The sequence below is a fragment of the Scatophagus argus genome, chromosome 21 (assembly GCF_020382885.2).
Source record: "Scatophagus argus isolate fScaArg1 chromosome 21, fScaArg1.pri, whole genome shotgun sequence".
Taxonomy (NCBI): domain Eukaryota; kingdom Metazoa; phylum Chordata; class Actinopteri; family Scatophagidae; genus Scatophagus; species Scatophagus argus.
Genome location: NC_058513.1, coordinates 8,524,051 through 8,549,214, shown reverse-complemented (window position 1 = coordinate 8,549,214; position 25,164 = coordinate 8,524,051). Strand labels below are relative to the sequence as shown.

The 25,164-nt window shown below is 39.6% G+C and overlaps 5 protein-coding genes across 13 annotated transcripts; 2 read left to right on the top strand and 3 right to left on the bottom strand.

Moving 5' to 3' along the window:
• Window positions 1-259: 259 nt before the first annotated feature.
• On the top strand, window positions 260-5,588 carry ube2ib (ubiquitin-conjugating enzyme E2Ib). Of its 2 annotated transcripts, none has more exons than XM_046376774.1 (7): window positions 260-532; window positions 2,213-2,291; window positions 2,433-2,516; window positions 2,747-2,819; window positions 3,313-3,422; window positions 3,875-3,954; window positions 5,063-5,588. In XM_046376774.1, the coding sequence occupies exons 2-7, from the start codon at window positions 2,226-2,228 to the stop codon at window positions 5,118-5,120; spliced, it is 471 nt and encodes a 156-aa protein (XP_046232730.1). In that variant the 5' UTR covers window positions 260-532; window positions 2,213-2,225; the 3' UTR covers window positions 5,121-5,588. The 2 variants fall into 2 exon arrangements, with proteins under 2 accessions (XP_046232730.1, XP_046232729.1); XM_046376773.1 differs by having other exon boundaries at window positions 288-532; window positions 4,815-5,588.
• Window positions 5,589-5,741: 153 nt separating this feature from the next.
• LOC124052477 (interleukin-21 receptor) lies at window positions 5,742-9,661 on the bottom strand. Its single transcript, XM_046376763.1, has 8 exons — window positions 9,322-9,661; window positions 8,524-8,656; window positions 8,217-8,416; window positions 7,914-8,071; window positions 6,954-7,140; window positions 6,754-6,829; window positions 6,567-6,645; window positions 5,742-6,497 (listed from the first exon to the last, which is right to left on the bottom strand). Exons 1-8 carry the CDS (start codon window positions 9,434-9,436, stop codon window positions 6,081-6,083), a joined length of 1,365 nt encoding a protein of 454 aa, XP_046232719.1. The 5' UTR covers window positions 9,437-9,661; the 3' UTR covers window positions 5,742-6,080.
• A 2,215-nt stretch (window positions 9,662-11,876) lies between these two features.
• si:dkey-220f10.4 (tubby protein) lies at window positions 11,877-16,704 on the bottom strand. 2 transcript variants are annotated; one of them, XM_046377040.1, is made up of 13 exons: window positions 16,481-16,704; window positions 16,022-16,248; window positions 15,105-15,270; window positions 14,749-14,976; window positions 14,478-14,609; window positions 14,136-14,282; window positions 13,893-14,053; window positions 13,642-13,803; window positions 13,430-13,542; window positions 12,656-12,770; window positions 12,463-12,561; window positions 12,209-12,380; window positions 11,877-12,079 (listed from the first exon to the last, which is right to left on the bottom strand). In XM_046377040.1, the coding sequence occupies exons 2-13, from the start codon at window positions 16,061-16,063 to the stop codon at window positions 11,946-11,948; spliced, it is 1,671 nt and encodes a 556-aa protein (XP_046232996.1). In that variant the 5' UTR covers window positions 16,064-16,248; window positions 16,481-16,704; the 3' UTR covers window positions 11,877-11,945. The 2 variants fall into 2 exon arrangements, with proteins under 2 accessions (XP_046232996.1, XP_046232997.1); XM_046377041.1 differs by having other exon boundaries at window positions 14,484-14,609.
• Window positions 16,695-21,729, top strand: ccdc189 (coiled-coil domain containing 189). Of its 7 annotated transcripts, XM_046377048.1 has the most exons (11): window positions 16,695-16,735; window positions 17,160-17,258; window positions 17,425-17,478; window positions 17,653-17,687; window positions 17,802-17,867; window positions 17,966-18,129; window positions 18,432-18,502; window positions 18,593-18,709; window positions 18,833-18,911; window positions 21,298-21,402; window positions 21,496-21,729. In XM_046377048.1, the coding sequence occupies exons 3-11, from the start codon at window positions 17,461-17,463 to the stop codon at window positions 21,648-21,650; spliced, it is 810 nt and encodes a 269-aa protein (XP_046233004.1). In that variant the 5' UTR covers window positions 16,695-16,735; window positions 17,160-17,258; window positions 17,425-17,460; the 3' UTR covers window positions 21,651-21,729. The 7 variants fall into 7 exon arrangements, with proteins under 7 accessions (XP_046233004.1, XP_046233006.1, XP_046233005.1 ...); XM_046377050.1 differs by lacking the exon at window positions 16,695-16,735 and having other exon boundaries at window positions 17,144-17,258; window positions 18,593-18,667; XM_046377049.1 differs by lacking the exon at window positions 16,695-16,735 and having other exon boundaries at window positions 17,147-17,258; window positions 17,802-17,846.
• On the bottom strand, window positions 21,682-25,149 carry phkg2 (phosphorylase kinase, gamma 2 (testis)). Its single transcript, XM_046377046.1, has 10 exons — window positions 24,871-25,149; window positions 24,457-24,568; window positions 24,197-24,372; window positions 24,042-24,096; window positions 23,862-23,927; window positions 23,501-23,664; window positions 23,315-23,405; window positions 23,038-23,191; window positions 22,773-22,898; window positions 21,682-22,687 (listed from the first exon to the last, which is right to left on the bottom strand). The coding sequence occupies exons 2-10, from the start codon at window positions 24,549-24,551 to the stop codon at window positions 22,442-22,444; spliced, it is 1,173 nt and encodes a 390-aa protein (XP_046233002.1). The 5' UTR covers window positions 24,552-24,568; window positions 24,871-25,149; the 3' UTR covers window positions 21,682-22,441.
• Between the last annotated feature and the right edge of the window lie 15 nt (window positions 25,150-25,164).

Below are 25,164 nucleotides of genomic sequence, written 5' to 3'. Positions count from 1 at the left end.
TTCATTTTATACATCTGCAAACGGTTTAAATGACCGGATGTCAGATAGCAGATAATCCTCGTAATAAAATGCGCCTTTCGCATGAAATAACGAGACATTCGTTTGTTTTCAAACCGGAACAGCGCATGAGCGAAGAGAACCAACCACAAAGTAAAGATGATCTTCACCAATGCAAGAATTAAATTAAATGTGCTTGTGATGTACTAACAGCAGAGCTTTTCCTGCTCGAGTGAAATGGAACCTAACAAACAGCCAATTCAGCCAGCCAAATCTTTCGGCGGAATCATCTTCAGTTAAAAGAACACTGAAAACACAGACTATTAAGAACAAACGCGCAGCCTGATCTTCCTAGGGCTATTTAAGCAAAGACGGAAGTAAAGGACGGATGACTGTTTCGCTCCGCTGTTTCTGTGTCTGCCCTGAGTCGGAGCGGGTGGTTTTTCAGGAGGGAAACTTTGCAAGGTTTAACGGGATTTGAGCACGATTAATACATTTCGCTTATTTACCAGAGCCATAGCTGCCACACTGAAAGGTAGGAGCACACTTTGATTAAACAACATGATAATTTTGTCGTGTATTATGATATTTTACCCGCTTCAGTTTGCGCCATTTTCGCTAGTTTGGTAATGCACATATGTGCGCCTTTTAGCTCTGGCGTTCTTTGTCCTTATTCTTTAATGGATAATGATATGATTTATTCCAGATGAATATTTCATAGCACTGTTTGCTGTTCTGGATTGGGTATTATTAAGCGCTAGATAAAAGGTAGCAATCACTTTTCCGTCATGAAAAATTGTGTCCAAATCAAGTGCAATTGCGCATTTTTGTGCTGCATCAGGCCGTGTCAAACGCTAACAGCGCCAGCGCCTGTTGAGATATAACACGATTCTGGCGCACATGAGTTAGCTTATCAAGCTAACCGGCTAGCTTGCTAATGAAATAGCTTTGATAGTTAGTTTGAGGACGTTTGCGCTGATAGCAAGTTTACAACAAAGCTCACCAAACATGAAATAAATTAGACGTTAATGGTTTATTTTTTCCAGGTCTCAAAAGTTTAATACCCCACGCAAACGAAACAGTAGGAGAAGCGTTTTTGAGGACTTGTATCCCCACCGGCTAACGTTAACTTAGCTAGCACCCGGAGCGTACCAGTCATCTCGGTTCAAACTATACTTTGAAGCACATTGCTGTCAGGTTGATGGTAACAGGTAAACATTACGTTTTAAGTTGACCGTATCGAATAAAGCACAACTACATTGGTATAAAGTTAGTGAATACTGCGTGTGCGGTTGCTAGTTACTGCTAGTAGCTGCTGTTTTGTTGCTTTGCCCCCTTGACATTACCTCCAAAGCATCGTTGCTATAGAGATCATCAGACATTCCAATGGAGGGTCTTCATTAGCGCTCCTAATTAGATTTGAAGGAACTGACAACATCGTGGTGTATAGTCAGCTCTGCTAAAAGATAAGCCAGTGAAAGTGAGGACAGTCACAATCTTTCACGATGCGCCATGGATATTCACCCATAATTAATACACCTTCATTCAGAGAGGAGGGATTAATTAATTTACTTGTGTGTGTGTGTGTATGAAAATGTCTGTAGGATTTCCTTCACTGTCAACATAAGCAACGAAACTGATCATTGGAGCTCACTACCTGAATAATGTAATGCTGTTATCATACTAGATCATTTTACAGAACGCATGAGCTTACCTGTCACTGTGTGATGTTGAATTACCCAGCTAGAACTACAGAATCATGCAGAATTATGTCTCTATACGACAACAGGGCAGCATGCTCCTTGTCATGTTGTAACTACTCCGTTTATGTTTTAGTGTGCTTATAGATGCAAGAACCGTGAGACGTCTTGAAGAATGGACCAAAATAATAAGGGCTTCAACTACTGATTATTTTGTTCACAATCAGACTTTTTTTTAACCTTTGTTTATTCGGTTTAGAGTGTGTCTGAAGAATAGAGACAAGTGCCTATCATAAAGCTCAACATGCCATTTTTGGTGGGATTTGTCTATGAACAGTATAAAACTGAAAGATGTTTAATTTATGGTGACATAAAGCAAAGAAAGTGTGTGAATATTACAGGGTCATTCCAGGTTTTCATGGCAGTGACCTGCACAAAGTGTATTTGGTCAATCAACGCTGGTAAGTCAAACTTGACTTTTCATGTAACTGACTTGACATCCTCTGTTATTGCAGGAGTCTGTGAATCATGTCAGGCATTGCATTGAGCCGGCTTGCCCAGGAGCGCAAGGCATGGCGGAAGGACCATCCCTTTGTAAGTAGTGCCTTGTTAGATGCACTGTGAGGATATATTTGAGCCGTAATTGTATAGTATCAAGCCTCTTTGTACATGCAGATGTTTTAACTGTTTTTCAACCGTTTTTCAACTCTATTCGTTATACTATTTGTTTTTCAGGGATTTGTTGCTGTACCAACAAAAAATCCAGATGGGACCATGAACCTCATGAATTGGGAATGTGCTATTCCTGGCAAGAAAGGGGTAAATGTTGTATTTTTTTTCTATTTGTGTGCATTACGTCTGATGCTTTTCATTGCAATAATGTAAGGACTAAAATAAGTATGAAAACTTAACAGTTCTTAGTAACAGCTTAAACAGCGATGAGACTTAATTCTGTATTTTTAAAGTGATAACATTTTAAGAAGGAATGTGTGTGAATGTGACATGATTTTGTGTTACATAGCTGATTTAACAGATGTGTGTTCCCTCAGACTCCGTGGGAAGGAGGCCTGTTCAAACTGCGCATGTTGTTCAAGGATGACTATCCCTCTTCACCTCCAAAATGTGAGTTTGTTTGTCTCAGCTTGCGTTCATTGTCAACACAACTGTTATTGTGATTACTGCACACACTGCTATTATGCTGTAGCTGTTGTTTGTGGAAATGTATCTGTGTTATTCAGTTATCTGTACCATTGATTGGCTTGATGACGAACAACTCACAGAAGTGTTTGATTTGGAATGTAAAACATTTAGCCTTACCGTACAATACTGACCTATTGTGGGAACTAAATCATTACATTTTTACTATGGGTGACTCACAGCGTCAGGGCATTTTCTGTACAGTGTTTCTAATATCCAGCAGCATGGGCGGTGACGTCTGAACATCACATTAAAATAACATTAAGTCATTGCCTGTGAGCAACAGGAGCTACTGTCTTTAGTGGAGCCAATCAGTGAGTGAATACTGTGAAAAAAGCATAGTGACATTTGTGGAACTTGTTCATCTTGTCTCACATTTGTAGTGGATCTGAAATACCCTTATGTGTGTGCGTTACAGGTAAATTTGAGCCTCCACTTTTTCATCCAAATGTGTATCCATCGGGCACAGTATGCCTATCTATTCTAGAGGAGGACAAGGACTGGAGACCAGCCATCACAATAAAGCAGGTATTTATTGTCAAGCACACCTCATTTACATTACAAGGCTAAAGTTTTGTTTTTTCAACTTGTTCTTTCTTTCTTTGTTTTTTTTTTTTTACTGTATTGATTAATTTGTTTCTGTAAAGTAGCTACACTACACTGTGTTTGCAGTTGGCATAGTTATATAAAATTATTTTTTTAAAAAATGGGTCTGGCAAATTAAAAAAAAAAGCGTTTTCAGATATTCAACTATATAAAATATTGTTTTTAAATTGGTCAACTAATCAGTGTTTATTGACTGCTTGACAGTGAGACACAAGTTTTTGAATACTTGAAGATCAAATCCAAAGAAGAACTGGGAGTTCATGCAATTGATCTAAAACTTTTATCACTAACAAATATAAGAAGTTAAGAAATGCCAAGCAGATGAATTCCTGATTTTGAAATTAGTTTGCCCCATTGGCTTATTTATCCTGCAGATCTTATTAGGTATCCAGGAACTCCTAAACGAACCAAATATCCAGGATCCAGCCCAAGCAGAGGCTTACACAATCTACTGGTGAGTGACACTCCATTTCATCTCTCTCATCTTTACAAACATTATACTGAAATGTAAACTTAGTAGAAGTGACATGCATGTCTGATAAAGGAAAGGTAATGAGAGGTCAGTTTCTAATGAACAGTGCCACAATCGGTTTCTTGATTAAAACTGAGTTAAGCAGTACTTTGATTATAATACTTTAGACAACATAAAACACAGTAATAATACAGTTTTATTTTCTTCACTGATGCGCTGTTGTTGTCAACTCTGCTTGATGATAAATTCAGCTGACAACAAATCAAATGATTGTTATAGTGCAAGTCAAAGTTTGGACACCTTGGAAATTTTTCAGACCTCAAACAACAATACAAAACCTTGATGTATAAATTATACTCTTAGTGCCAGTCTCTTCCAGCCTTGAAAAAATAAAGTGTCCATGTGTTTTTGAATGGATTTTGGGCGTAGCATGCTTCACCTTAATTGCACTGTGGACTAAGTAACTCTACATGACCATAACAATTAGTGATCAATAGGATAGGCTTTTTAAACTCTTGAAACATGGACTTGAAGAGACCTCAAGTGTAAATTGTATTGATCAAGGTAGAAGTGTGAGTGTGACTCCCTGAATCCTGAAGAGGATATTGTTTCTAGTGCAATAACAGTTGTTGGTACAAAATTAATCTTCTAGCTGGCCTGTCTAAAATAGATGTCCAGCTTTACAACCTGGAAAATAAATCTGCTAAGAGGGAGATTTTCTACTTTTGTTGTGTTGGTCAAAATATGATTTCATTTACTTTGTCTTTTGAGATCGAGGAAGTGATCAGAGCACCATGGTGACTGCTTTTGTTTTTTTGTTTTTTTTCCCAACCCCTTTCCAGCCAAAACAGAGTAGAATATGAAAAAAGAGTTCGAGCACAAGCCAAAAAATTCTCCCCCTCGTAAGAGCAAAGACTCGCTCCTCTGCGGCAGAAGGAATGGGTTTAACAAGAATCACCTCCCCGCTCAGTCTCTCAATGAATGTGCTCCTCTCACATCAGGACTTGCTTAAAGACTTCTATTTAAACTCCACACATTCTGTGCCATCCGTTCTCCTTTGACCTATCATTTTTTTGTTCTTAATTGCCAGTTGGCGCATAATACTGGGAGAGGGTGGGTGCTTCAGCACCCTGGTCATTTCTTTTTAAACATTGTCTTATGTGGTGCAAGGGACACAGCTCGGTACCAGTTTCATCAACTCCATGCAAGCTGGCTGTCATCAATGTTCAAGGAAGAAAATGTCTTTGTTTTATTTTGCTCTTTCACAGGGTCTATTCCTTTGTTTCCCCCTTTATTTTCCCTAATGTAAAATTAGCTTATTTCATTGTCAGTATTTCAACTGCTGTATAATGAATGGCACTTTTATACTGTTGTATCTCACTAGTGTCTCTAGATGGCTCTGTCTAATTCTTTCCCAGGTTTTCTATTCAGCATGCTGTAATATATGATAGAATCTGCTGCCTTGGCTGTCTTTTTGTTATTCAGAGTGTTTGCTATGGAATAAATAAAAATGGCCATGATGACTGAGGCAAGTAGGCTTACTTCTGTATCAGACTTTAAGGTTATATGGTGCTTTGTTCATGTATGTGTTGGCGTAAATAAAACTTTCTACAAAATGTTTGCATATTCTTTATTAAATGAGTAAAATATATACAAAATTTAGCTTCATCTTTTCAGTAACAAAGCAAACTAGATTTTTAAGTCAGAATTTTTTTTATTTTATTTTATTTATTTTTTTTTGCAATTTCTTTACACAATTTGTTTTACGCAAGCAAGAATTGATACAATTAATATTGTCTATTATGCATAATGCTATGGAAAGAGTTTACAAATAAAAGAGGTCCCTACATAACAACAAAGGTCAAATATCTCTATGCACTGTCAACACAAATATCATTTACTGTAGTTGTCTCATTTAAAGCAGTTGGAGTGTTTTGATGCATTACGTTTCCCTTTGTTTATTTGTAAATTCAAATTTTTAGGCCCAACATTATGTAAAATTCAACTTCAAACTATTTTACTGTGTAATTACTACATACAAATGCACACACAGCTTATGCTTCGGTGATGGCATCCACGCCGATCATCCCTGTGAGGCAGGATTTCATTTACAGGCTCCTGTGGTGCTCTGCGGTGTCTGGACTGCTCTGCTGGAAGGCGCTCAGGGTGCAGTACTCATTACAGTAAAAGGGTTGGTCCCTCCCCAGGGATGTGGGGCTGCAGAGCCAGCACCCCGAGTCTCCCTCAGCAGGGCTCCCTGACTGTGAGCTGAGGATCAGGCTGTTCAGTGAGCTCCCTGCAGCTGATGGAGGAGCCATGGTGCTCACGGCATACGGGGTGCCCATGAGAAAGGTATCGCAGCCTGGGTCAGATACATTGGTGTACGTACTGCCCTCTGATAATTGGTGGTGAAACTGGGGCTGACAGTCTTTCTGGATTTCTGTGCATTTGGTCAGTGTGTCGATTTGGAGTGTTTCCTCTGCCTCCAGCACGTCAGCCGTTTTACCAAGTGTGACTACCCAACTCTGTAAATACAACCATTGTTTAGGGACATTGCTGTGAGACCTTTTCATTATGTGACAAGCTCAACTTACCTTGAAATCTCCCTGGCATTCATTGTACAGGGTGTGGAAATAGGGTGCCGGTGTTGGTATGAAGGCACTTTGCCTCCATCTGTAATTGCCAGGAATATAAAGATAACATTTAGTTTGGAGGAAATGGAATTGGAAGTACTGCGAATTGGCATTTGCTGAGAAGTGAAAAGCTGGAGGAGGGCCTTACTTTTTAACTGGAACGTAGCACAGAAGTAAGACAAGCGGCACCATCACGCATAAGGGGATGAACACTTGGGCCAGTCCTGAAACAAATGGGTTTGAAGGGAGATTGGTATGGACTTGAATCCAGGAGAGGAAAAAAACAGTGGTTAGGGTCGGGGGTGAACTTTGGAATACACATGATAGATGTGGATCATTTGGAAGTACCTGCTTTCTCAGCTGGTTGTTTTGGAGTCTTCCAGTGAAACTCAGAGGACCAGTCGCTCCAGTTTCCCTTGTAAAAAGCCTGATTAGGACTGGACCGCACTCTGGCAGCATATTCACTGTCTGGTACGAGTTTTTCATCATCCACAGAAAAGCTCATGCTGTTGGTATTAATTTCACATGATATCACCTGAAAGAAATAAACAGGTAGCATGTCATGAAAGTAGAAAGTAAAAGGGAGTGAAATGTCCTGTGTGTGCTCAATCAACAAATCAGTTCAATTAATTTCAAATCAACTTTTCAACTGTCTTAGAAGATTTTGATTCCCATGCTGTAAGTGTTCAGTTATTCCTGACATACAAACCCTATCATACCTTAGAGGTAACCAATAACAGCTTCATTTCACATAGCTGTGCCAGGTTCAGCACTCTCGTGTCTTGGCTGACCCCCAGGGGCCCTGAAAGCCCCTGTTTCAGTGGGTGTCAACTGAGTTTTGGTCATATGATTAATTTCTTTCTTTCTTTTTTTTTTTTGAGAAATATAGTATTATTATCAACATCAATAGGGTCAGTCCACCTGCATTTTTATTTTATTCTCATCTTTTTTGCTGTTTTGAAGAGGGATCCTGTGTCAAAATCTGTTTAAGGGGTGCTTTAATAGTTTTGGAGTAAACTAGAGACATGTTCGATGGGGGCACAAATGCAGACTTTAACCCCTAACAGCTTGATCCAGCCAGGTTAACCGAGACACTTTTGTCCATTTTATAGTTGAAGTTCATTGAAACATTTTCTGTTTTATTCTTCAGCTCAACACATCAATTTGCATTTTTTAGACTGAATCCAGTTATCGATCATTGACTTGACAATAGATTCACCTCAAACCGACCACAACTGTTTCCCAAAAACCTCCCAAAATCTCTTAACCCCACCGCCCGATTCTTGCTTCTTCATGATCAAATCGTACATTATGCTTGTCTCCTCTTTTGTAGTAATCAAGCTGATACTTCAGGTTATCAACCAGACCGGTGAAAGGACTATATGCCTCGTAGGTACTTTTCCAGGTGAAGTGGTGTTGACTTGAGTTGTGGCTGACTGTGAGGCAGCACGGTGAGTTTGGTTTAACTGATGAGAGGACATATTCAAGACAAACACAATAAACATCAAGATAAAGCAAAGGCAGATTTGTAAAGAGGCAGACATATTTGTTCTGAATATATGAATGAATGTGTTCTATTCTGTCACGAGGACGTAACAGCATGTTCCTTACTGTTTGTCACAGGTGTGTATTCTTCATCCAGCACCTCACAGGTTTCAGACCCAATACTTTGGTTGTGGCAGAGTGAGATTTCAAAGGTGTCTAAATCCACAAAGGTCTCTGCATAATGGTGATCGGGCACTAGAATGGGCTTTTTGACAGAACAGAAGTAGTCCTCTTTGGTGTTAGTCAGCGTACACACAAATTCCTCTCTGCACAATGAGAAGAAGGGAAACACTCATGAGACGCACTCTCATCATCACATTTAACGTCTTCCATGATTAATTTACCCCAGTAAAAAAAAAAAGAAGTGCCTCACAGTTCAAATGTTTCTGTGAAAGTGAGCCAGTACGAGCTATTGTTGCCTGAGGTGTGCGCTGACGGGGTGATGCTCAGGGAGCAGTTGATGGTTAAAAGGTAGTCGTTGACGCAGCGAAGACTGTGCTTTACATCTAAGAAAGAAAAAATATACAGGAGTGTCAGAAGAGTTGAAACAGATTGTTTGTAATAAGTTATTATGCACAAAGGTAAAAATGTTTTCTGAGCCCTCATTTAAGCTATGGATCCCCTTGGTTGAATTATTATCTTTGAATTTTTAGGGTTTTTTTTTTCTTCATTTGGTTTGATTTCCCAAAGACAGGCTCACATATTTAAGTCTATCTTGAAAGTAATCTCACGTCCAGATTTTCGAAAGCGTTACTGGTCACTCTAATTATTCCGCCTGTCCAGATGCAAAGCAATTGCTTCTTTAAAAAAATTCAGTGGAAGATGAAAATGGAAATGGGGGATGAAAAACACATCCCTCGTTTTGAGCAAAAACTGTGGGCATTTCCTAAACTAACAGTGTTTTTAGTAACAAATACATACATTTGCGTGAGTCAGACTGTGGAGCCTTACATTCAGCTGAAGTCATTTTTTGATTTTGTGCCCTACCCTATCACTTTCAATAAAATGGCTTCATGAGGGGATTTCTTTGAAGCCAAATACTGAGAGGAGGAACAATTACAGTGACCAGTCATTTTTTCATTGCACATGTGCACTATTAGTAAACAAAACATGAAGAGCAAGCGACAAATGAGGTACGATCCCAACCCGAAAACACTGGCAGAGACATAACCTGTGACAGGATTTCCATGCAGACAGACAATGTTGGTAGACACAATCAGAAACACGGTCATCAGCTTCATCCTCGGTGGAGAGCACCAGTCCATCACACCAGATGGTCCATACATCAGCTCAGCCCAGAGAGGTCTTGATCGAGTTATGCTGCCCTGAAACGTTCTTAATGTAGACTGAGGGAGGGAGGTTTCAGTCAGTCTTCTCACACTGATCACTATCGCTCAAATGCCACAGGTGGGAGAGGATGTGCTTTCACAAGAGGACTGGTAAGTGTGTGAAAGGGGTAGAGCTTGAATCTCGTGTCACAACAACATAATCTATCACGCTGACTTTAGTATGGCTTTTCATAAAACTCTGTTTCATTGTTTTTTTAATGATCAGACCCTATTTTACTTGCTTTGTGTTACAATGCAAAATCTGAAATGCTCTGTAAGTCTGTTAATGTACCCTTCATAGTGAACTGAGGTGTATCTAAATGCAAGAGAAGTTCTTACTCATGGTGCCTTACTGAACAGGCACAAAGCTGGGAGAAATTTCACATCAGCTCTGTGCCTCTCACTTTGATTGAGGAGTTGATAAGACAGCAAAATTTTACACGCAATGGTGAAATTCAGCTTTTCACAACAACAACTTATTGCACAAACTTGTCCCGCGAGTTCCCACCCTTAGATTGATTATCCAAAGGATTTGAAATCTTGTTTAACCAACTATCCAGTGACATCTGTGCATCTGTTCTAAGTTGATGTGCTTGATCCATGCTTTTATTATTAAGATTAAGATTCTTTATTGTCATTGTACAGAAGATTACAGAAGACGAAATTTCAGGTGCACTCAAGAATCGGGCTCAGTATGTAAAAAAAAAGGTTCTCTAAAATAAATCATAAATAAATGAATAAATACTCTCATTCCATTCACACAAAACCCACAGTCATCCTTCACACAACCCACATTTGTTTTTCCATAAACTATTACCAACGTGTATTGAATTTTGTTTGTACTGAACATCAATTTTTACACTAACACGTCCCACATCTAGCATAGTAAATTAGAATAGATAATGGGCTGCTTTTAGCAGAGAGATTTTCTTTTTATTCCTGTAAAAAAAAAATTGTCCAAGTTGCACTATTTATGCTCTAAAAAGACAAAACACATTTTAAATTCTAGGTGGAGTAAATTGAAATTAGGATATATCAGTCGTGCAACATATGAGAATGTTGTGCAACGTGTCGAGCAGTGGAAGGAGATCATCTGAATGTTGGTCATATGCTCCAGTGATTCTCTAAAAGATACGAGCTGTCTTCCTCTGAGTTGATTTTGTAGATTTAAAGTCTGTGAACAAACGAGCTCACACACAGTGATACAGACATGTGCTGTGTCTCACTGTGTTGGGTAGTTCTAACAGTAGTGCATGTGGTAATCTGCAGTAGATCAAGAGGAAGTCATCGCCAGCAAACCTTGGTCAACTGAAAATGTTTGTTTTCAGTCCGATTAGGACAAAAGATGATTTGTATTTAGGTGCATTTTACCAGACTGTTAAATTGTGGTCCAAAGGGGCAATATGTGCCATTTTCATCACAAGTGAATTATTGCAGCAAGAACTACCAAGGGCTAAAAGTTAGCAAGTTAACAACACCTGCAAGACTCTGTTTTTATACTTGTCTAGTCTTGTTAAGCCTTTGAACAGGAAACAAGCACACAGCACATTACCACACAGATAATCAGGTCAACGTGATGTTTAATTTGGGCATTTTACGCTATCAAAAATATCTGTGCACTTCTGATCATCTTACTGTTCCACAGAGCATAGCGGAGGCCTATTTTTATTTGAAGAGACCGACTTTCTGTCCCTCAAATGAAGCAGTGAGAGCTTCAGATCAGCAACGAAGTTCTCGTGAGAAAGAAATGTGTTTGAGTCTGAAAATATTGCGCAACAGCACAAGCCCTGGCACGGTCGGCCCTACCTGCAACTTGTTGCAGTTTTTTCAGATTTTTATACTTTGATAAAAATGTTTCCTTCTTTGTGATAAAGACTCTTAAGATGTGACCTCAAGTGGAAAATAACATGTAATCTGACCATGTGGAGATGTGAGGGGATGATTGTCGAAGCACACATAAGTCAAACTTTTGAAAATAACAAGAGATGTAACACTCTGATGGACAGTGAAGTGCATGCAGTTCAGAACCATATTTCTATTTAACGAAAAAAAAAACCAAAAAAAAAAACAACTTTGCAGACCTTGTAGTATCACCACTTAATATTTCACTCACAGTGTTTACATAATCATCCTCAAACTTTTAATTGCATGAGTTCTTTATACATCTGGCAAATATAAAAAGAGAGACCATTAAATGAACTTGTACTGACTCGAAAAACATTGCTTCCATATAAAATCAGTGGTAAAATATGACTGGATCTATAAAACAAGTCTAAGACTGTGGCGATTCGTTTTTGTCCATATTTGTTTTATATGAAGTGTTTCAATCCACCAGGATGCAAAACATGATAAATAACCCTGTGGAAAATTATGGGTGCTCTTTATTTTATTTTGTTTGTTTGTTTGTTTGTTTGTTTCCAATCTAGATCAGGGATCTAGTTAAGCACTTGAGGCACACCAGCATGAGTCACTCACAGGCCAGTTTGCCATCAAAGGACGACAAGGTGATGGCAAAGGCTTGCAGGGCACACAAAGGGAAGCTGTAATCCATGGAGAAGACGTCCTCAGCTACACGACCAAACTGCATCACTATGTAATCGTCTGGAAAAGACATCAGCACAAAGGGAGGTGATGGATGACGGTGATGTTATAAAGTCAAACTTTTTCCTAGTTATTTGTTAGTTGTTTGTTGAAATGGCCAAAACAGACAATAAGTCAGTTTCAGTTTACCGTTGTCAGGGTGGATGATCTGGAAGTTCTTGACGGAGGCCTGGGTGACACGTCCGTGGAAGTTAAGCACGTATGACTGAGTCTGTTCGTTCCAGCTTGGGGATTTGTTCACCAGGGTGACCAGTTTGTCTGTGTTGCCGTTCGCATGGCGAACCAGCAGAGTCTCGAGGTCCTACAATAAGGCCAAAATGTCATTCCTCTGAAATATTCCACACTTAATCTACACCATCCCAGGTTTTATTTTTTAAACATACATTTTTTGGACGAATCGCCACTCTTTCGTCGTTCTCCAACATGCCTGGGATGATCACCATCATTTTCCTGGGGCCCTTAAAACCCAGCACATTTGTCTCCTGCAAAATGAAAGCCAATTGCATTGCAGATTTTTATCTCTGGATATGCTGTGTTATGTGGGATGCTAGTCGTATAGAGAAGGTTCAGACTCACATAGCAAATTGCTGCCAGCTCTTGCCGCACCGATTCACACTCTTTGATGAAAGGCTTTTTCTCTGGGTTTTCACCCCCATCATAGACTGTGAACTTTGTACCCAGAACATTGGACCTGACACAGAAGAGTCTCATCAGATACATGGTAGGAAATCCTGTCTTAGGTGGAAAATGAAAATGTCAGCTTTGCCAAAATGAAGAATAACAGCCATAGGGTGCATTCTCTTCTTTCTTCTCTATAAAATGACTGTCTCCAAAATCCCTCCATATAATAGTTTTTATTATATTATTAGTATGAAGTGCAATCCACAAAACAGATGTAGGTGAAGTATGAAAATGTATAAATGTAAGTCACTTGTCTTTTGTCATGCTGCATCGTGGACAGGTGGAAGTGAAAAAAAAGAGATTCCTAAAATCTTGCTATTTTAATTTCAGCAACACTTTCTTTTATAGACCCTTTTTTTTGCAGCTGATGTTTTTACTTCTCAGCAAAAGCACATGTGTTTCTAATGTCGTTAACAATGTGAGCACCCCATTAGCCTTACCGCTGAGCCAGTGGGCACAAGCTAAGAGACTGAGACACCTAAATGAAATGCAGTTTTCATTAAGGTTGTTATTTTTTTTCCTGCTATGACACGTCAGTGTGGCTGCCATAAATAAGTACATCAGGTCCAGGTTTGAGATCTTAAAAAAAGACATCAGAGAATTAAAAAGAGGAGCTGAACGTATTGGTGCAGTATGCATTAACAAGGTGGAAATAAAAGAGTGTTATACCTTAGTTTTCCTATGTAGCAGCTTGTGTCTCTGGACAGATTTGTTGGGTCGGTGGAAATGAGGTAGTTGGATGTTTTGCACTTCTTCCTTTTCCTGCCTGCCATTAGAAACACCTTGGATGGCACGATAACAAAACAAATGTTGGAGCAAACATAGACAGATTGGATCCAAAATCAATGACTGGATTCAATTTTTTTTGCATAAGTGCCAACCCTCTTGCCATCCTCCTTCTCCATGTGGAGGTAGTAAGTCGGGTAAATGCCTTTCTCCATGCCTCTCCTGTCCCTGGTCACTCGACACTGGATCGTCACATCTCTGGGAGCTGGACGCAAAGCAAATTTCTCAAGATCCTCCACTGACATCGGAGATGATGACTGCAATGATAATAAATGATTACATCACATTTTTATATGCTTTCTGTGACAAATGAGTTCAATTCAACGGAGAGTTTGTAATGTCTCACTCTTTCATTAGATTCGCTGCCTGAGGATGAACCCTCCCTGTAGTTGGAGTTAAGGGAGGCCAGACTTGGGGTAGTTTTCTCTTCTTTGTTTGTCTTTTTTCCTTTTTGTTCCTTGTCCTGGGTTTCCTCCTCTTTGCTCTCGTCACTTATTTGGCACCTGGCTGTTGAGGTGACACATGCAACGTGATTCCATGCAGCAACTTCAAGGTATTGTTGATCATAAGCAGACAGATTATTGCTCACATGTGTCCAGTTGTTTTTTCCTCTTAGGTGACTGTGGGACAGGTGTCTGGGACTCCTCTTCCTCCTCAATGTCACTGTCATCACGTTTATTCTTCTTTGGACTTGCCACCTCTGCCACTGACTCTTTCTCCTGGGTTGAGTTCTTTTCTGCAAAAGACAAGACGCTTCAGTGCTGTAAAAGCTTGTACAGCTTGTATGTTAAAAACTGAAGTGTGTCAAATATTCAAGCTTAATACTGAATACTGTGAGTTAGTGGAAAGGTTTTTACTCCATATACACAACATGCACAGACTATTAGGCAGAGTAGTGTTATGTTAATTACAAACTGAACATCAATGTTACTTTTACGCTCTTGTTTTGTTGTCTTGTTTGTCTTCTGTGGGTCTTCAGATTCTTTCACTTTGTCTTTCTTCTTAGCTTTTTTCTCCTTGTATTTTTCCTTCTCCATATCCTTTTCATCAGTCTGTTCCATCTCTGTAAAAGCAGTGAATCATTCACTAAAGCAAAGAGTTTACTCGCTTTACATGTGCATACACGAGTACACAACCCAGGCTCCAAACAACATAGAAATACATTCGGTTTAGAGTAAACATTCTGCTTTGCATATGCTCACGTTTGGCTTTTTCTTTTTTCACTTCTTTCTTCCTTGTCTTTTTTTCCTCCACATGAGCATCACTCTCCACTTCACACTTCACCTCGGGCTCCTTGTCGATTTCCAAGTTCATTTTCTTGGGAGCAACATGCTTCTCTAAAGGCTCATCCAACGTCATGTTCATTGTCATGTCGCATTCACCCAATGTGATCTCATCCAAGGGGTTATCATGGGCATGTTCAACTTGATCTCCAGAAAAAAAACAAACAAATACAACTTGTATTTAATATTATTTAAGAAACTGAATATAATCACATTATTCTGTATTAATGCCAGTTATTCTGTTACCTAAAATAATAAATTATGCCGGTACTAACCACTAAGTGAAGTGTTGCTCAGGGATTGGCTGATCAGCAGAGGTGTTTCATCAGAGTGCGTAGCTTTATGCTTTCGGTTTTTTGGCTTTTGGCGAGTGTCCCGATTGGCTACCACCATCTGACAATCAGCCCTCTTCTTTTGCTGCTTTTTCATCAAAAGGGTTCGCTGTGGGATGATTGAGTTTTAGACTTTTAATTTATCTGTCAGTGTTCATATATGAGTATACAGCCATGAAAAAAAAAAAAGTAGTTCTTATCTCTTTACAGTCAGGAGCCCAGTAATAGCTTGAATTATTTTTTCCTCTCAACATACAACAGAAAAAGGTATTCTTAATGTTATCTCACTTTCAGTGCATCATTGTTACTATTTACTACTTCTACTATTAGTATTAATTTAGGATTTACACTGTTAGATTGTTACAGTTACTATTAATATTAATATCAATACGTTTCCCACGGATTATGTGCAGATATTACTATACTGATTTTCCTGGTGTAAGATATTTATGTAATAGTGTTTTGGGCCCACACACTGAAGGGTGTAAAAGGTCTGTGACTTAAAGTTGAGCAGTGGCTCCAAACAGCAGGTGGTTCTGACACAGGTAGCCATGACCTCATGAGACTCAAGAAAGCTTTATTTCTTTTCAAAGCTCATCCTCACTTTTAATCACTCGTTAGCCATTTAAACAAGGAATATGTTACAACCTTTGCTCCACCGTCAGCATGGACTATGAAATGATATTTATCCTACATAAATATTGATAAAGGAAAACAGCTTAACCTACTAGTTGTAAATTGTTGTGTATTGTACAAATCAAATTGTAATTCTTGTACTAGATTAAAAATAAATCAAAACATACCTGTGATAATGCATGTGTAAATGATGTCACATACCACAGTAACCCTTGTTTCTTTACCTGGTTTTCCAGCTTCTGTTGTCGGATGTCTGAGTCCTCCATGTCTAAAGACACACTGCTGATTACAAATTGGACAGTAGGTAATTAAGGATATTGAAAAACAACAGATGAAATCCAGTATCCAAGATCAGCGCAAGAAATGGTTCAGTTTCCAGAATGAAAGAGCAATTAAATATGGAAGCGGCCGTTGGATTGTACCCCACTGCTCCATCTGACAGTCTGTCCACCTGCATGCAGCAGAAGGCAAAGTGGATTAGAAGGGGATAATGTTCTTAAACTGCGCTGCACAGCTCAGTCAGTGTGGACAAGCACTCTCGGGGCCAGTGCGAGCTTTCCACGACTACTTTAGGGAGATGCTGTGGCCTAATGTTACTGCTGAAACATGAACCCAGGGGAATAGGAAGGTGAAGCCCGGCTCCTGTCACTCCATAGTACAAATCAGCAGTCTGCATCACTTACCCAGGCGTAAACAGGCAAACACGGAAGTCGCAGTGGTAACCATAAATTACCCAAAAGCTTTCCAGTATCACACAATGTGTCTCACAAGGCTGTAACGACACCCAACTTATCACCTAGAGTGTTAAAAATGACCAAAATGACCCCGAAAACATAAACAAAACGTGAACACTCAGGCAGCTTTATCTTGTCGCCATGGATACAGCTGCCATGCAGCAGCGACAGAGAGCCGTGCAATTCACACACTGATAATAATTTGTAAGAGGAGTTTCTTTTTTTTTAACTATTTAACCTGGCTTGTTTGGGTCACTGTGTTGCGTTGTTTATTATCATTTATATTTTTATTATTAGTAGCAGAATTTGTAGCTTTCTGTGCTTTAGCCTAATATCAACTAAGTCAACTAAGTTTGCAATAGTTGTAATATACAAACATTATCACTAACAGTTAACGTAGTGGTATAGTCTAGTTACGTTACGTTTTGACCTCGTCATTGTAATACTTGTGGTTTATTTGCCAGTTGAAGACAATTTTCGACTTCTATGTGAATTAAAATAATCTGTGAGTGATGACATGCCATCAATAGTGAATTCCAACATTTTCCGACATATGTTTACTAGATTTTTGCATGTGTATATTAAATTTGCTTACACGATTCTGTACCCTGCACTAAACCGGAAAAAGAAGAAGAAAAAATAAAGGTAGTGTTGCTAGGATACACCGCGGCAGCCAAACAGGAAATGACCCAGGTTCATCATATCATCGAAGCCCGTTTTTGTCTGGATAAGGTTTCACCAAATACTTTTACATCAACCGGTGATTTTTTTAAAGACAGCATCTGTTTTTTATTACTTATTTATTTGTTTGGATTTTTTTTTTCAAATGTGTGTTATTTTATGACAGCGTAAAACCAAATCGATCGCACTTGTTTTTCTGTTAACTTCTGCAGTTTGCTCAGCTTGTAACACGGCTGAAGAATTAAGGGATGGATACGAAACTGACGGTAGGCTTTACAAGTTTAGTTCGAGTAGTTAGGCTGGTGCTGGGCTCACTTGGACCTACTCGATTAACTTGTTTTGGGTTTTTAATCATGTAATTAAAACGTAAAGATTCATATGCTTTCAGTATTGCCCTTGCAATGTTTTGCATCTAAAGCAAACATTGTTTTGTTCTGTAGGCACCGGAGACGCGGAAAGCTAAAGTGATGCTATGGTGAGAGCTGTGTCCACAATCCAGATAATGTTCACTTTATTTCTTGCTGCTGTGTTTAACCCTTACATAAACATACCACGTTGAAAACTGAATCCATTCCTGGGCTGTTTTCAGGACAGATGTAAGCTACCATGACATGGAGGAGATCGACAAAAGGAGGTCCATTCCTGATCTGGAGAGGTCCCCCCCCCCCCATCACAAACACATCTATGTAGTTATGTACAATCACACATATCACTGACATATTTTCGAGTCACACTTGTTCTCCTCTGTGACAGTGTTTTATGCAGTGTGTTTGGAGTTGACCTCCCTGAACCAAAAAGAGGAGTTCTGCTGGAGTTGTATGTGCACACAGTGCTGTTTTGTAGAGGACGCAGATTCAAAAAGGAACAAACTTCTGCTCTCCTGTCCATCATCAAGTCCATCCATGAGGCTAACGTAGGTATGAGAACTTATTATTATTACTGGTTATTTAGTGATTTTATCATTATCACTCTTGTGTAGTTAGAAATTTGAAATGGAACAGGCTTTCAAAAGCTTTGAAAAATCAAAGATACTTAAATGACAGCTGACAGTGTATATTTACAGTACACTGTGATATTGCCTGTCAGGTCTATTTACTAATAGTATTTATCTATTTAATAATAGTATTTTTCAGTATTTAGATGGTAAGACAAAATACAGTTCAATTAATTTAAATGGTCCTTAACTTTTTGCTGAATGCTTGCAACTCTTTTCTTGCAGAAACTCCAGTCAACAATATAGAATACTGTTTCAAATACTGCAAGGAGCTGCTTCTTTGTCACTCTGTCAGGGTTTGTAAAGCATTTAGAAGTTTTTTTTTAAATTCATAATATCATTTCACATCTGTACATTTTCATGATTGTCACATTTGTCCACTACAGCGACCTCCCTTTAGCATCAACCTCTTCAGCTCTGAGGAGGTGAACTGTATCTTAGAGTACATCCATAAAAGCTATGTGAGACATTACAAACTCTACAAATATATTTTCACTCCACAGGTATGAATCAGAAATTAGTTATTTTGCACAAATGGATTTGACCAAGTTCTGCTGTCACTGCTGTCCAGTGAAAATACATCTGGAGAAAATAACGGGCTTTGAAATATTACTTTGTTTTCACAGGCAAAACTTGATTTATCTTTGACTTATTCTGGGATCCCAGACCAGGATGAACCTACCAATCACGAATCTTCTTCTCCAGGTAACAATTACATACCGTCATCAGAAGATTTAGACACACAATTGTTCTTGGTAGTAAGGAACATGTTCAAAAGTTTTTTTTAACCCTTGTATTATGTTGAAAAAAAATGACATTGATTATGTTGCGGGTCATTTTGACCCGTACTGTGTAAATCAACTAAAAACAGTAAAACAAAAACAGGTTAAACCAATAACATCTTTATTTTAGATTATAGGAACATATAGAAAAGAGACATACAATATATTTTTAATCCCAACACTATATTTAAGAACTATTTAATTTTAAAACCAATAACATCTTTATTTTAATTTTCTCTCTTCACGAACACTTTTGTTTGTCATTTGACTTTCCCCATTTTCAATGTTCAACATTTTCATTGTTCTCCACACGATGGACAGAATGTAATTGTGTGCTTTCTGCAGATGTAATTCTTGCATTTCACACAACAGGTACTTGTTTTACTGTCATCTCGGGGTGGACAGACCTGGCATCTCTTCCGTTTCTTCACACCTGTATCTAATGGATCCATTGCAGATTGGTTGGGTGACGTGAGCTTGACCTTTTCAATGACAGCCGCAGCTGCTGGGGTTTTAGGTGACCTGGCTCGACTCTGCATCTTAGGAGTAACAAGTGCTTTGCCGAGTTGTTCCAGGAAAAGCCGACGTCGGAACAATTTTCCGGCATTCCATTGTTGGTTGATTTCAGTCCACAGGACATAGGCATTGTAAGCAGACACATCCACAATGTTATAGAAAATCACCAAGGGCCAACGGGCAGTCTTGCGCTGGCAGCTGTATGTTGCTGTGTTTTGCATCACAAGCTACCCATATTTTGATGCCATACTTGGCGGGCTTGTTGGGCATGTACTGTCGGAAAGGACAGCGCCCTCTGAATGGAACAACAGTAACATGGGGACCAGGATTGTACAACAAAGGCAGAATTTCAACCCATTTATCCCATACATCTCTGATCGCAGCTAACTTGTCTCTTTCACGTCGACCAGCTCTTGTGTCGCAGTTGTCAAATCGGATCACACGAGATATCATGTGAAATGTCTCCAGAGACATTGTTGCTCGAAAGATTGGTCTTCCATTCTCTTCGTTCCACAAACTTGCAGTTGCTTCTCCCCTTGACCTGTACACTCCAGCTAATACCAGAATTCCGATGTAAGCATGCAAGTCAGTCTGATCCAGTGGCTTCCATTTCTCTTGAAATACACGCCTCCCCTCCAAATTGGTCATGTCCAGTATAATCTTCTCTATTGGCGATATGAAGAGCTGAAATGCTGATTGAATATCATCAACTGGTGTGACAGCAAATCGTGTAGGACCGGGAGTCATTTTGATGACATTGGAAGATGACAGTCTACCTCGGCTTTGGTGTGGTGATGTTGACCATTTTATATTACCATCTTTTGATGTCCATGTCCCCTCTGTGGATGATGATTGCTGCATTCCTTGGTTTTCAGCTGATGGAGATCCAACGGCAGACTCGTCCTCTGAATCCTCATCGGAAGAAAATTGACAATCTGGATCATCAATAACATTGTCCTCAGTCTCTGAAAGATCCTCTGTCTCTGAAATCTCTTCCTCTGCATCACTATCCCAGTTCAACATCAGTGCCACAGTTTCTTCAACTGTAAAACTTCTGGAGCTCATTTTGGTGTGTTTGTCAAAGAGATGACATGAGAACAGTGACAAGCACAAGGGTGAGAAAGTTCCTCCTCCATTCACACCTGGGCCTCTGTTTCAAAATACAAATAATTTGGCAATCTAAACAAAGTATATCAAAGAGATCAAAGTGTTTAATTTGGATCTAAACAGCTATTTACCCACATTAAAGTGTCCGGGTCAAAATGACCCGCAACATCATCTTCGTATACAAACTCTGCACAGACATTTTACTACACATCAAAGAGTCCAGATTTTACACACCAGTTCATGACCCAAGATGAGGAAAAGTCACAAAATTGCAGGAAGAAAAAGAAAGGATAACCAGTACTTTGGTCAACATGAAAACTGAAATGGGTCAAATTGACCCGTAACATAATACAAGGGTTAATGCAGCTAGGACTAAATAAGAGCAGTTTACAAATTTAAGCGACTGACCAATAAAGCATGTGGAAGAGTAAGAAAAGGCAGACAGACATTACACCTTTGATTTTATTATGCAAAAATGTTTGACATCCTTGTAATGTAAATACCTCAAGTTTAAGAATCTCTCCTTTTTGAAGGAGAAACATAAAAATAACTTTGAAATCCATGCACTTGCAAATATGTTCAACTTTGTGTGGTGGTAGGTGGTGGTGTGGCGAGTCGATTGATTTTGATGTTAAAGGACTTCAGATCAGATTTACTAATACATTTAAGTACTTTTCTTTCACCAGATGCTGGAAATGTGATGGAAAAAGAAGCCAAAGCAGTGCCAAAGACAGATGGCTCTCCTCAAACACAGGGAACTTCTGACGTAGAGCCAGAGGGATCCACATTTGGTAGGATCACAATCATAAAAAGACTCTACACAGATAAATTAAGTGCAGCCCAAATGGTGTATTGCAACTGCTTCTGCATTTCCTCACTTTCAGGTTCAAAATCAGAACTGAAGGCGCTGATCGAGAAAGAGGTCAGAGAGCAGATGATGTTTATGTCTGGACAACTAGATCAGCAAATGAAAGAAATTACAGATCAGCACAACAGAGCACTAGAATCTCCACAGCTCCACAACAAGGCCAAACAATAGTGGATTTTGAATAAGCACTCACACAAAAAAGTCCGACTTAAACATTAGTTTTATTGTCAATAAAATCTTTCTTTTCTTCATACACAGTACAATTTATATCTGCATTTGTACAATTGCTGTACATTTCTCAGGCAGGCACTTTCAGGAAAAGAGCCACGTATTAAACTGAAGAATGAACCGAGCAGGGAATGGTGTTGGTGAGTCACAATAGGAAATACAGTAACAGACAGCCTTCACGATTAGTGGAGATGAGTTTCCTACTGAGGAATGTCTGCATGCACGACAACAACAAGATTCTCTGCAAAAAAACCCTCTGCTACTGATTTGTAACACTGGAATTATGTAAATCTTAGCATCTGTACAATGTGTAATTATCTATTAAATAATTAATCACAGTGCTTTAATGTTCGCTTCAGCCACACAGTGCTTAGAAACACGTCCTTTCCTCAGTTAGAACTGACGATCAACAAGTAAAATGTGTTTTATCAAACGATTGTGCGATGTGTCCTTTACTGCAAACTGGCATTGCAAATATCATGCCCTGACAAGAAGCATCTCAAACAGCCACAGACTTCGATCGGGGCACATACGGAACATGACGTTATACACATGCTTATTTTCAAATTGCTGAACGAATGTGCATTAAGGCATACAAAACTTCCCTGGCCCCTGAATTCCTCGTCTTAAAATTAAATACAAGACTACAAAACTGCAACAAGACAAACACTGACATGACAGCACATGCAAATGTTTAAATAAAAATCTAAGTGGTTAGGAATGAGGTTGACCTTTTATGTTTCAAAGTCCTCCAGGCCCAGCAGCATGATCTTAGCTGTGTTCTGAAAGAGGGCGGCTCGGTTCTGCTGCTCCCCTTTCTTCACCCAGTGCCCGTAAATGCGGAAGGCACAGCCGTCGATGAGTTTGCGAACACCACGAAGGGAGTAAGGATCTCTGGCCAGCACCTCCCGAGTCAGCGGCCGTGCCCTGCGGTAACGGCTGTACATCCTGATGCAGGCCAGCACACTGACTATCAACACCTAAAGGGGCAAGAAATGACGGCAAATGAGAGTGCAGAATTATTTTCTTAAGGCTTCAGAAAAAAAAATCAATACTATGTCTCACCCTAAATGTCTTTCTGGGACTGAAGAGCCGCACGTCCTCCTTCTGGTACAGTCTGAAGAAGGGATGTGCTAAGGCTTGCTCAGCAGTGAGACGGACAGCTGGGTCCACCACCAGCAGTCTGGATATCTGAGCAGCAAAATGATTGAAAAGAGCTTTATGGTATGATTTTCATCATTCTTTTTCTGTTGAGGAATTTATGTATCTTACTTAATAGCTAGGCCAAACTGAAAATCTTATCATTCAATCAAACTCTTATCAGTCTTACCAGGTCCTTCACAGTGTCAGATCTGTCATCCCACTCTGGGGAGCTGAACTGATAGCGCCCCTCCATGATCATCCTCAGCATCAGCATCTGTTTGCGATGCCAGAACGGTGGTGAGCCGGCCAGCAAGGTGAAAAGGATCACTCCACATGCCCAGCTTTCCAATACATGCATCGAAACAAGTGAGAAATAATTAGAAATAAAATCCAGGAAAAACACTCAGGATCATGCTTGTAAATGTACACTGATATAAACGTTTCTGACAAAACTTAAGACTTACAGATCAACCTCTTTGCCATAGCCTGTGTGCATTTCATCCATTGAACATTTCAGTATTTCAGGAGCCAAATAACCAGGTGTCCCACAGAGCTCTAAATACAGAAAACAGATCATTTCAACATCTGTTTATTCAAACAATTAACACTGACCATAAGTTCACTGCCTGTTTGATTTTACACAAAAGTACCTCTAAGTTTCTCTCCAGGCTGTAGCTGCACTGAGAAACCAAAGTCCGACAGTTTGATGTGTCCCTGATCATCCAGGAGAACATTCTCAGGTTTTAAGTCCCGGTGGACGATGCTGAGGGAGTGGAGGTACTGCACGGCCTCCAGCAGAGCTCGCATCATACTCCTGTAGTGGGTTTTACAAAATGCATCAATTTCAAGTATGTAATTCTGGAATATGAGTGCTACAACATTCAGATACATATATAAACCTTTAATGAAGCCCAGCTTAATTTTTGCTCTGCTACAGAGAGTGACACCGACTTAAACAGGACTGCTGCCACATTAAATTAACTGATGGGGTGTGTTGATGCTGGAGTTCACCTGGTTTCCTTCTCACTCAAAGTAACTTTCTCTGTGAGGTAGTCAAACAGCTCTCCTCGCCTCATGCTGTAAACAAAAACAAGAGATTGATATGATCCTATTATGATTTAATGAACAATAACCTTCACAGGGAAGAATTATAAAGACCATAGCACCGTAGGTATTTGTTATAATACTCACAGGTCAAACACCAAAAATATGAAGGTTGCGGACTCATAGGAATCAATGAGAGTAACTAAATGGAACAAAACATAACATGGTTTCAACACTTTCGAATCTCCAAGAATAGAAAACTGAAGTGTCTTGCAGTTCAAAAGAGCAGACGTCCAACGTACTGATTGAGGGATGTTCCTTCACCATGTTGAGGACTTGGATCTCCTTCAGTGTAGAGGTTTTCACCTCCTCCAGCTGCTGAGCAGTCATTTTCTCTGCTGTGATCTCAATAATCTTCACTGCAAGCTCCTGACCAGTGAGTCTGTGCACACACCTGCGCACCACACTGCTCACACCTCTGATATAACATTGATACAGAATACAGTATGAATTTTTCAGCATTCCAATAGAGAACCCAGACTATTTTTTAAACTGGACCCACCTGCCGATAACCTCCTTGGGGTCATATTTCTGGTAGAACTCCTTAGCCCCCACCCAGTCTGGTAATTCATCTCCAACAACAATGTCTTTGGTCATTGTGACAGCCGACGAATCTAAAACAAAAACAAACTGTCAGTCTCATTTTGTAACAGTGCTGTATAGTTTGTAACATTACGGAGCCTACACCGACAAGGAAGTATTTCTATGGCATGTACGTCAAGCTTAATTCTCGCTAGTATAGGACATTCCTGGGTTCTGCTTGCTACACACACATTTCTCTACTCTTTTTCTTTTTCTAGTCTTCTTTCTTATTTGGAAATATGCCCTTGGTGCATCATGATAGTTAGCTAGCTGTGTCCTCGATTTTGGCCTTGCTGCAGCAGCAGGTTCACTGTCCGTACAGGAAGCTACTCACCATGTATGCAATCAAACTACAAGAGGGAGAGGGAGACGGTGAATAATGAATCAGTACAATAATGCCATCTCAACTTGAGGTATCGATCTGGAAACCATAACTGTGTGCGATCAAGCGGCGACAAAATCAAAGTAAGCTACAGTTACTGTTAACGTTAGCTAGCACCTGAACACTGTTTACATTCGAGTCACATTCCTCGAAACTGCCTGTAGCCCGTTATTACAGTTTACTAGTACTGCCCCGGTGAGGCCGGGGCGAGGGTTGCAGCATTACAGTTTAAAAAGACATTTGGTT

Bases quoted from the DNA above. Each gene is read 5' to 3' on its own strand.
- ccdc189 (XM_046377048.1), top strand. The intron at 18,710-18,832 runs GTATGAATCAGA...TTGTTTTCACAG, and splicing joins AATATATTTTCACTCCACAG to GCAAAACTTGATTTATCTTT. The intron at 21,403-21,495 runs GTAGGATCACAA...CCTCACTTTCAG, and splicing joins GCCAGAGGGATCCACATTTG to GTTCAAAATCAGAACTGAAG.
- ube2ib (XM_046376773.1), top strand. From the start codon at position 2,226: ATGTCAGGCATTGCATTGAGCCGGCTTGCCCAGGAGCGCAAGGCATGG. The intron at 2,517-2,746 runs GTAAATGTTGTA...GTGTTCCCTCAG, and splicing joins CTATTCCTGGCAAGAAAGGG to ACTCCGTGGGAAGGAGGCCT. The intron at 3,955-4,814 runs GTGAGTGACACT...ACCCCTTTCCAG, and splicing joins GAGGCTTACACAATCTACTG to CCAAAACAGAGTAGAATATG.
- LOC124052477 (XM_046376763.1), bottom strand. From the start codon at position 9,436: ATGTATGGACCATCTGGTGTGATGGACTGGTGCTCTCCACCGAGGATG. The intron at 6,830-6,953 runs GTACTTCCAAAT...CATTTGTTTCAG, and splicing joins ACAACCAGCTGAGAAAGCAG to GACTGGCCCAAGTGTTCATC. The intron at 6,498-6,566 runs GTAAGTTGAGCT...TTGTATTTACAG, and splicing joins AATGCCAGGGAGATTTCAAG to AGTTGGGTAGTCACACTTGG.
- phkg2 (XM_046377046.1), bottom strand. From the start codon at position 24,551: ATGACCAAAGACATTGTTGTTGGAGATGAATTACCAGACTGGGTGGGG. The intron at 24,373-24,456 runs GTGGGTCCAGTT...ATGTTATATCAG, and splicing joins CCCAAGGAGGTTATCGGCAG to AGGTGTGAGCAGTGTGGTGC. The intron at 22,688-22,772 runs GTGAGACATAGT...TTGCCCCTTTAG, and splicing joins GTCCCAGAAAGACATTTAGG to GTGTTGATAGTCAGTGTGCT.
- si:dkey-220f10.4 (XM_046377040.1), bottom strand. From the start codon at position 16,063: ATGGAGGACTCAGACATCCGACAACAGAAGCTGGAAAACCAG. The intron at 12,771-13,429 runs GTATAACACTCT...CTTCTGTGTCAG, and splicing joins TGCTACATAGGAAAACTAAG to GTCCAATGTTCTGGGTACAA. The intron at 12,080-12,208 runs GTAAACTGAAAC...TGTCTTTTCCAG, and splicing joins GATCATCCACCCTGACAACG to ACGATTACATAGTGATGCAG.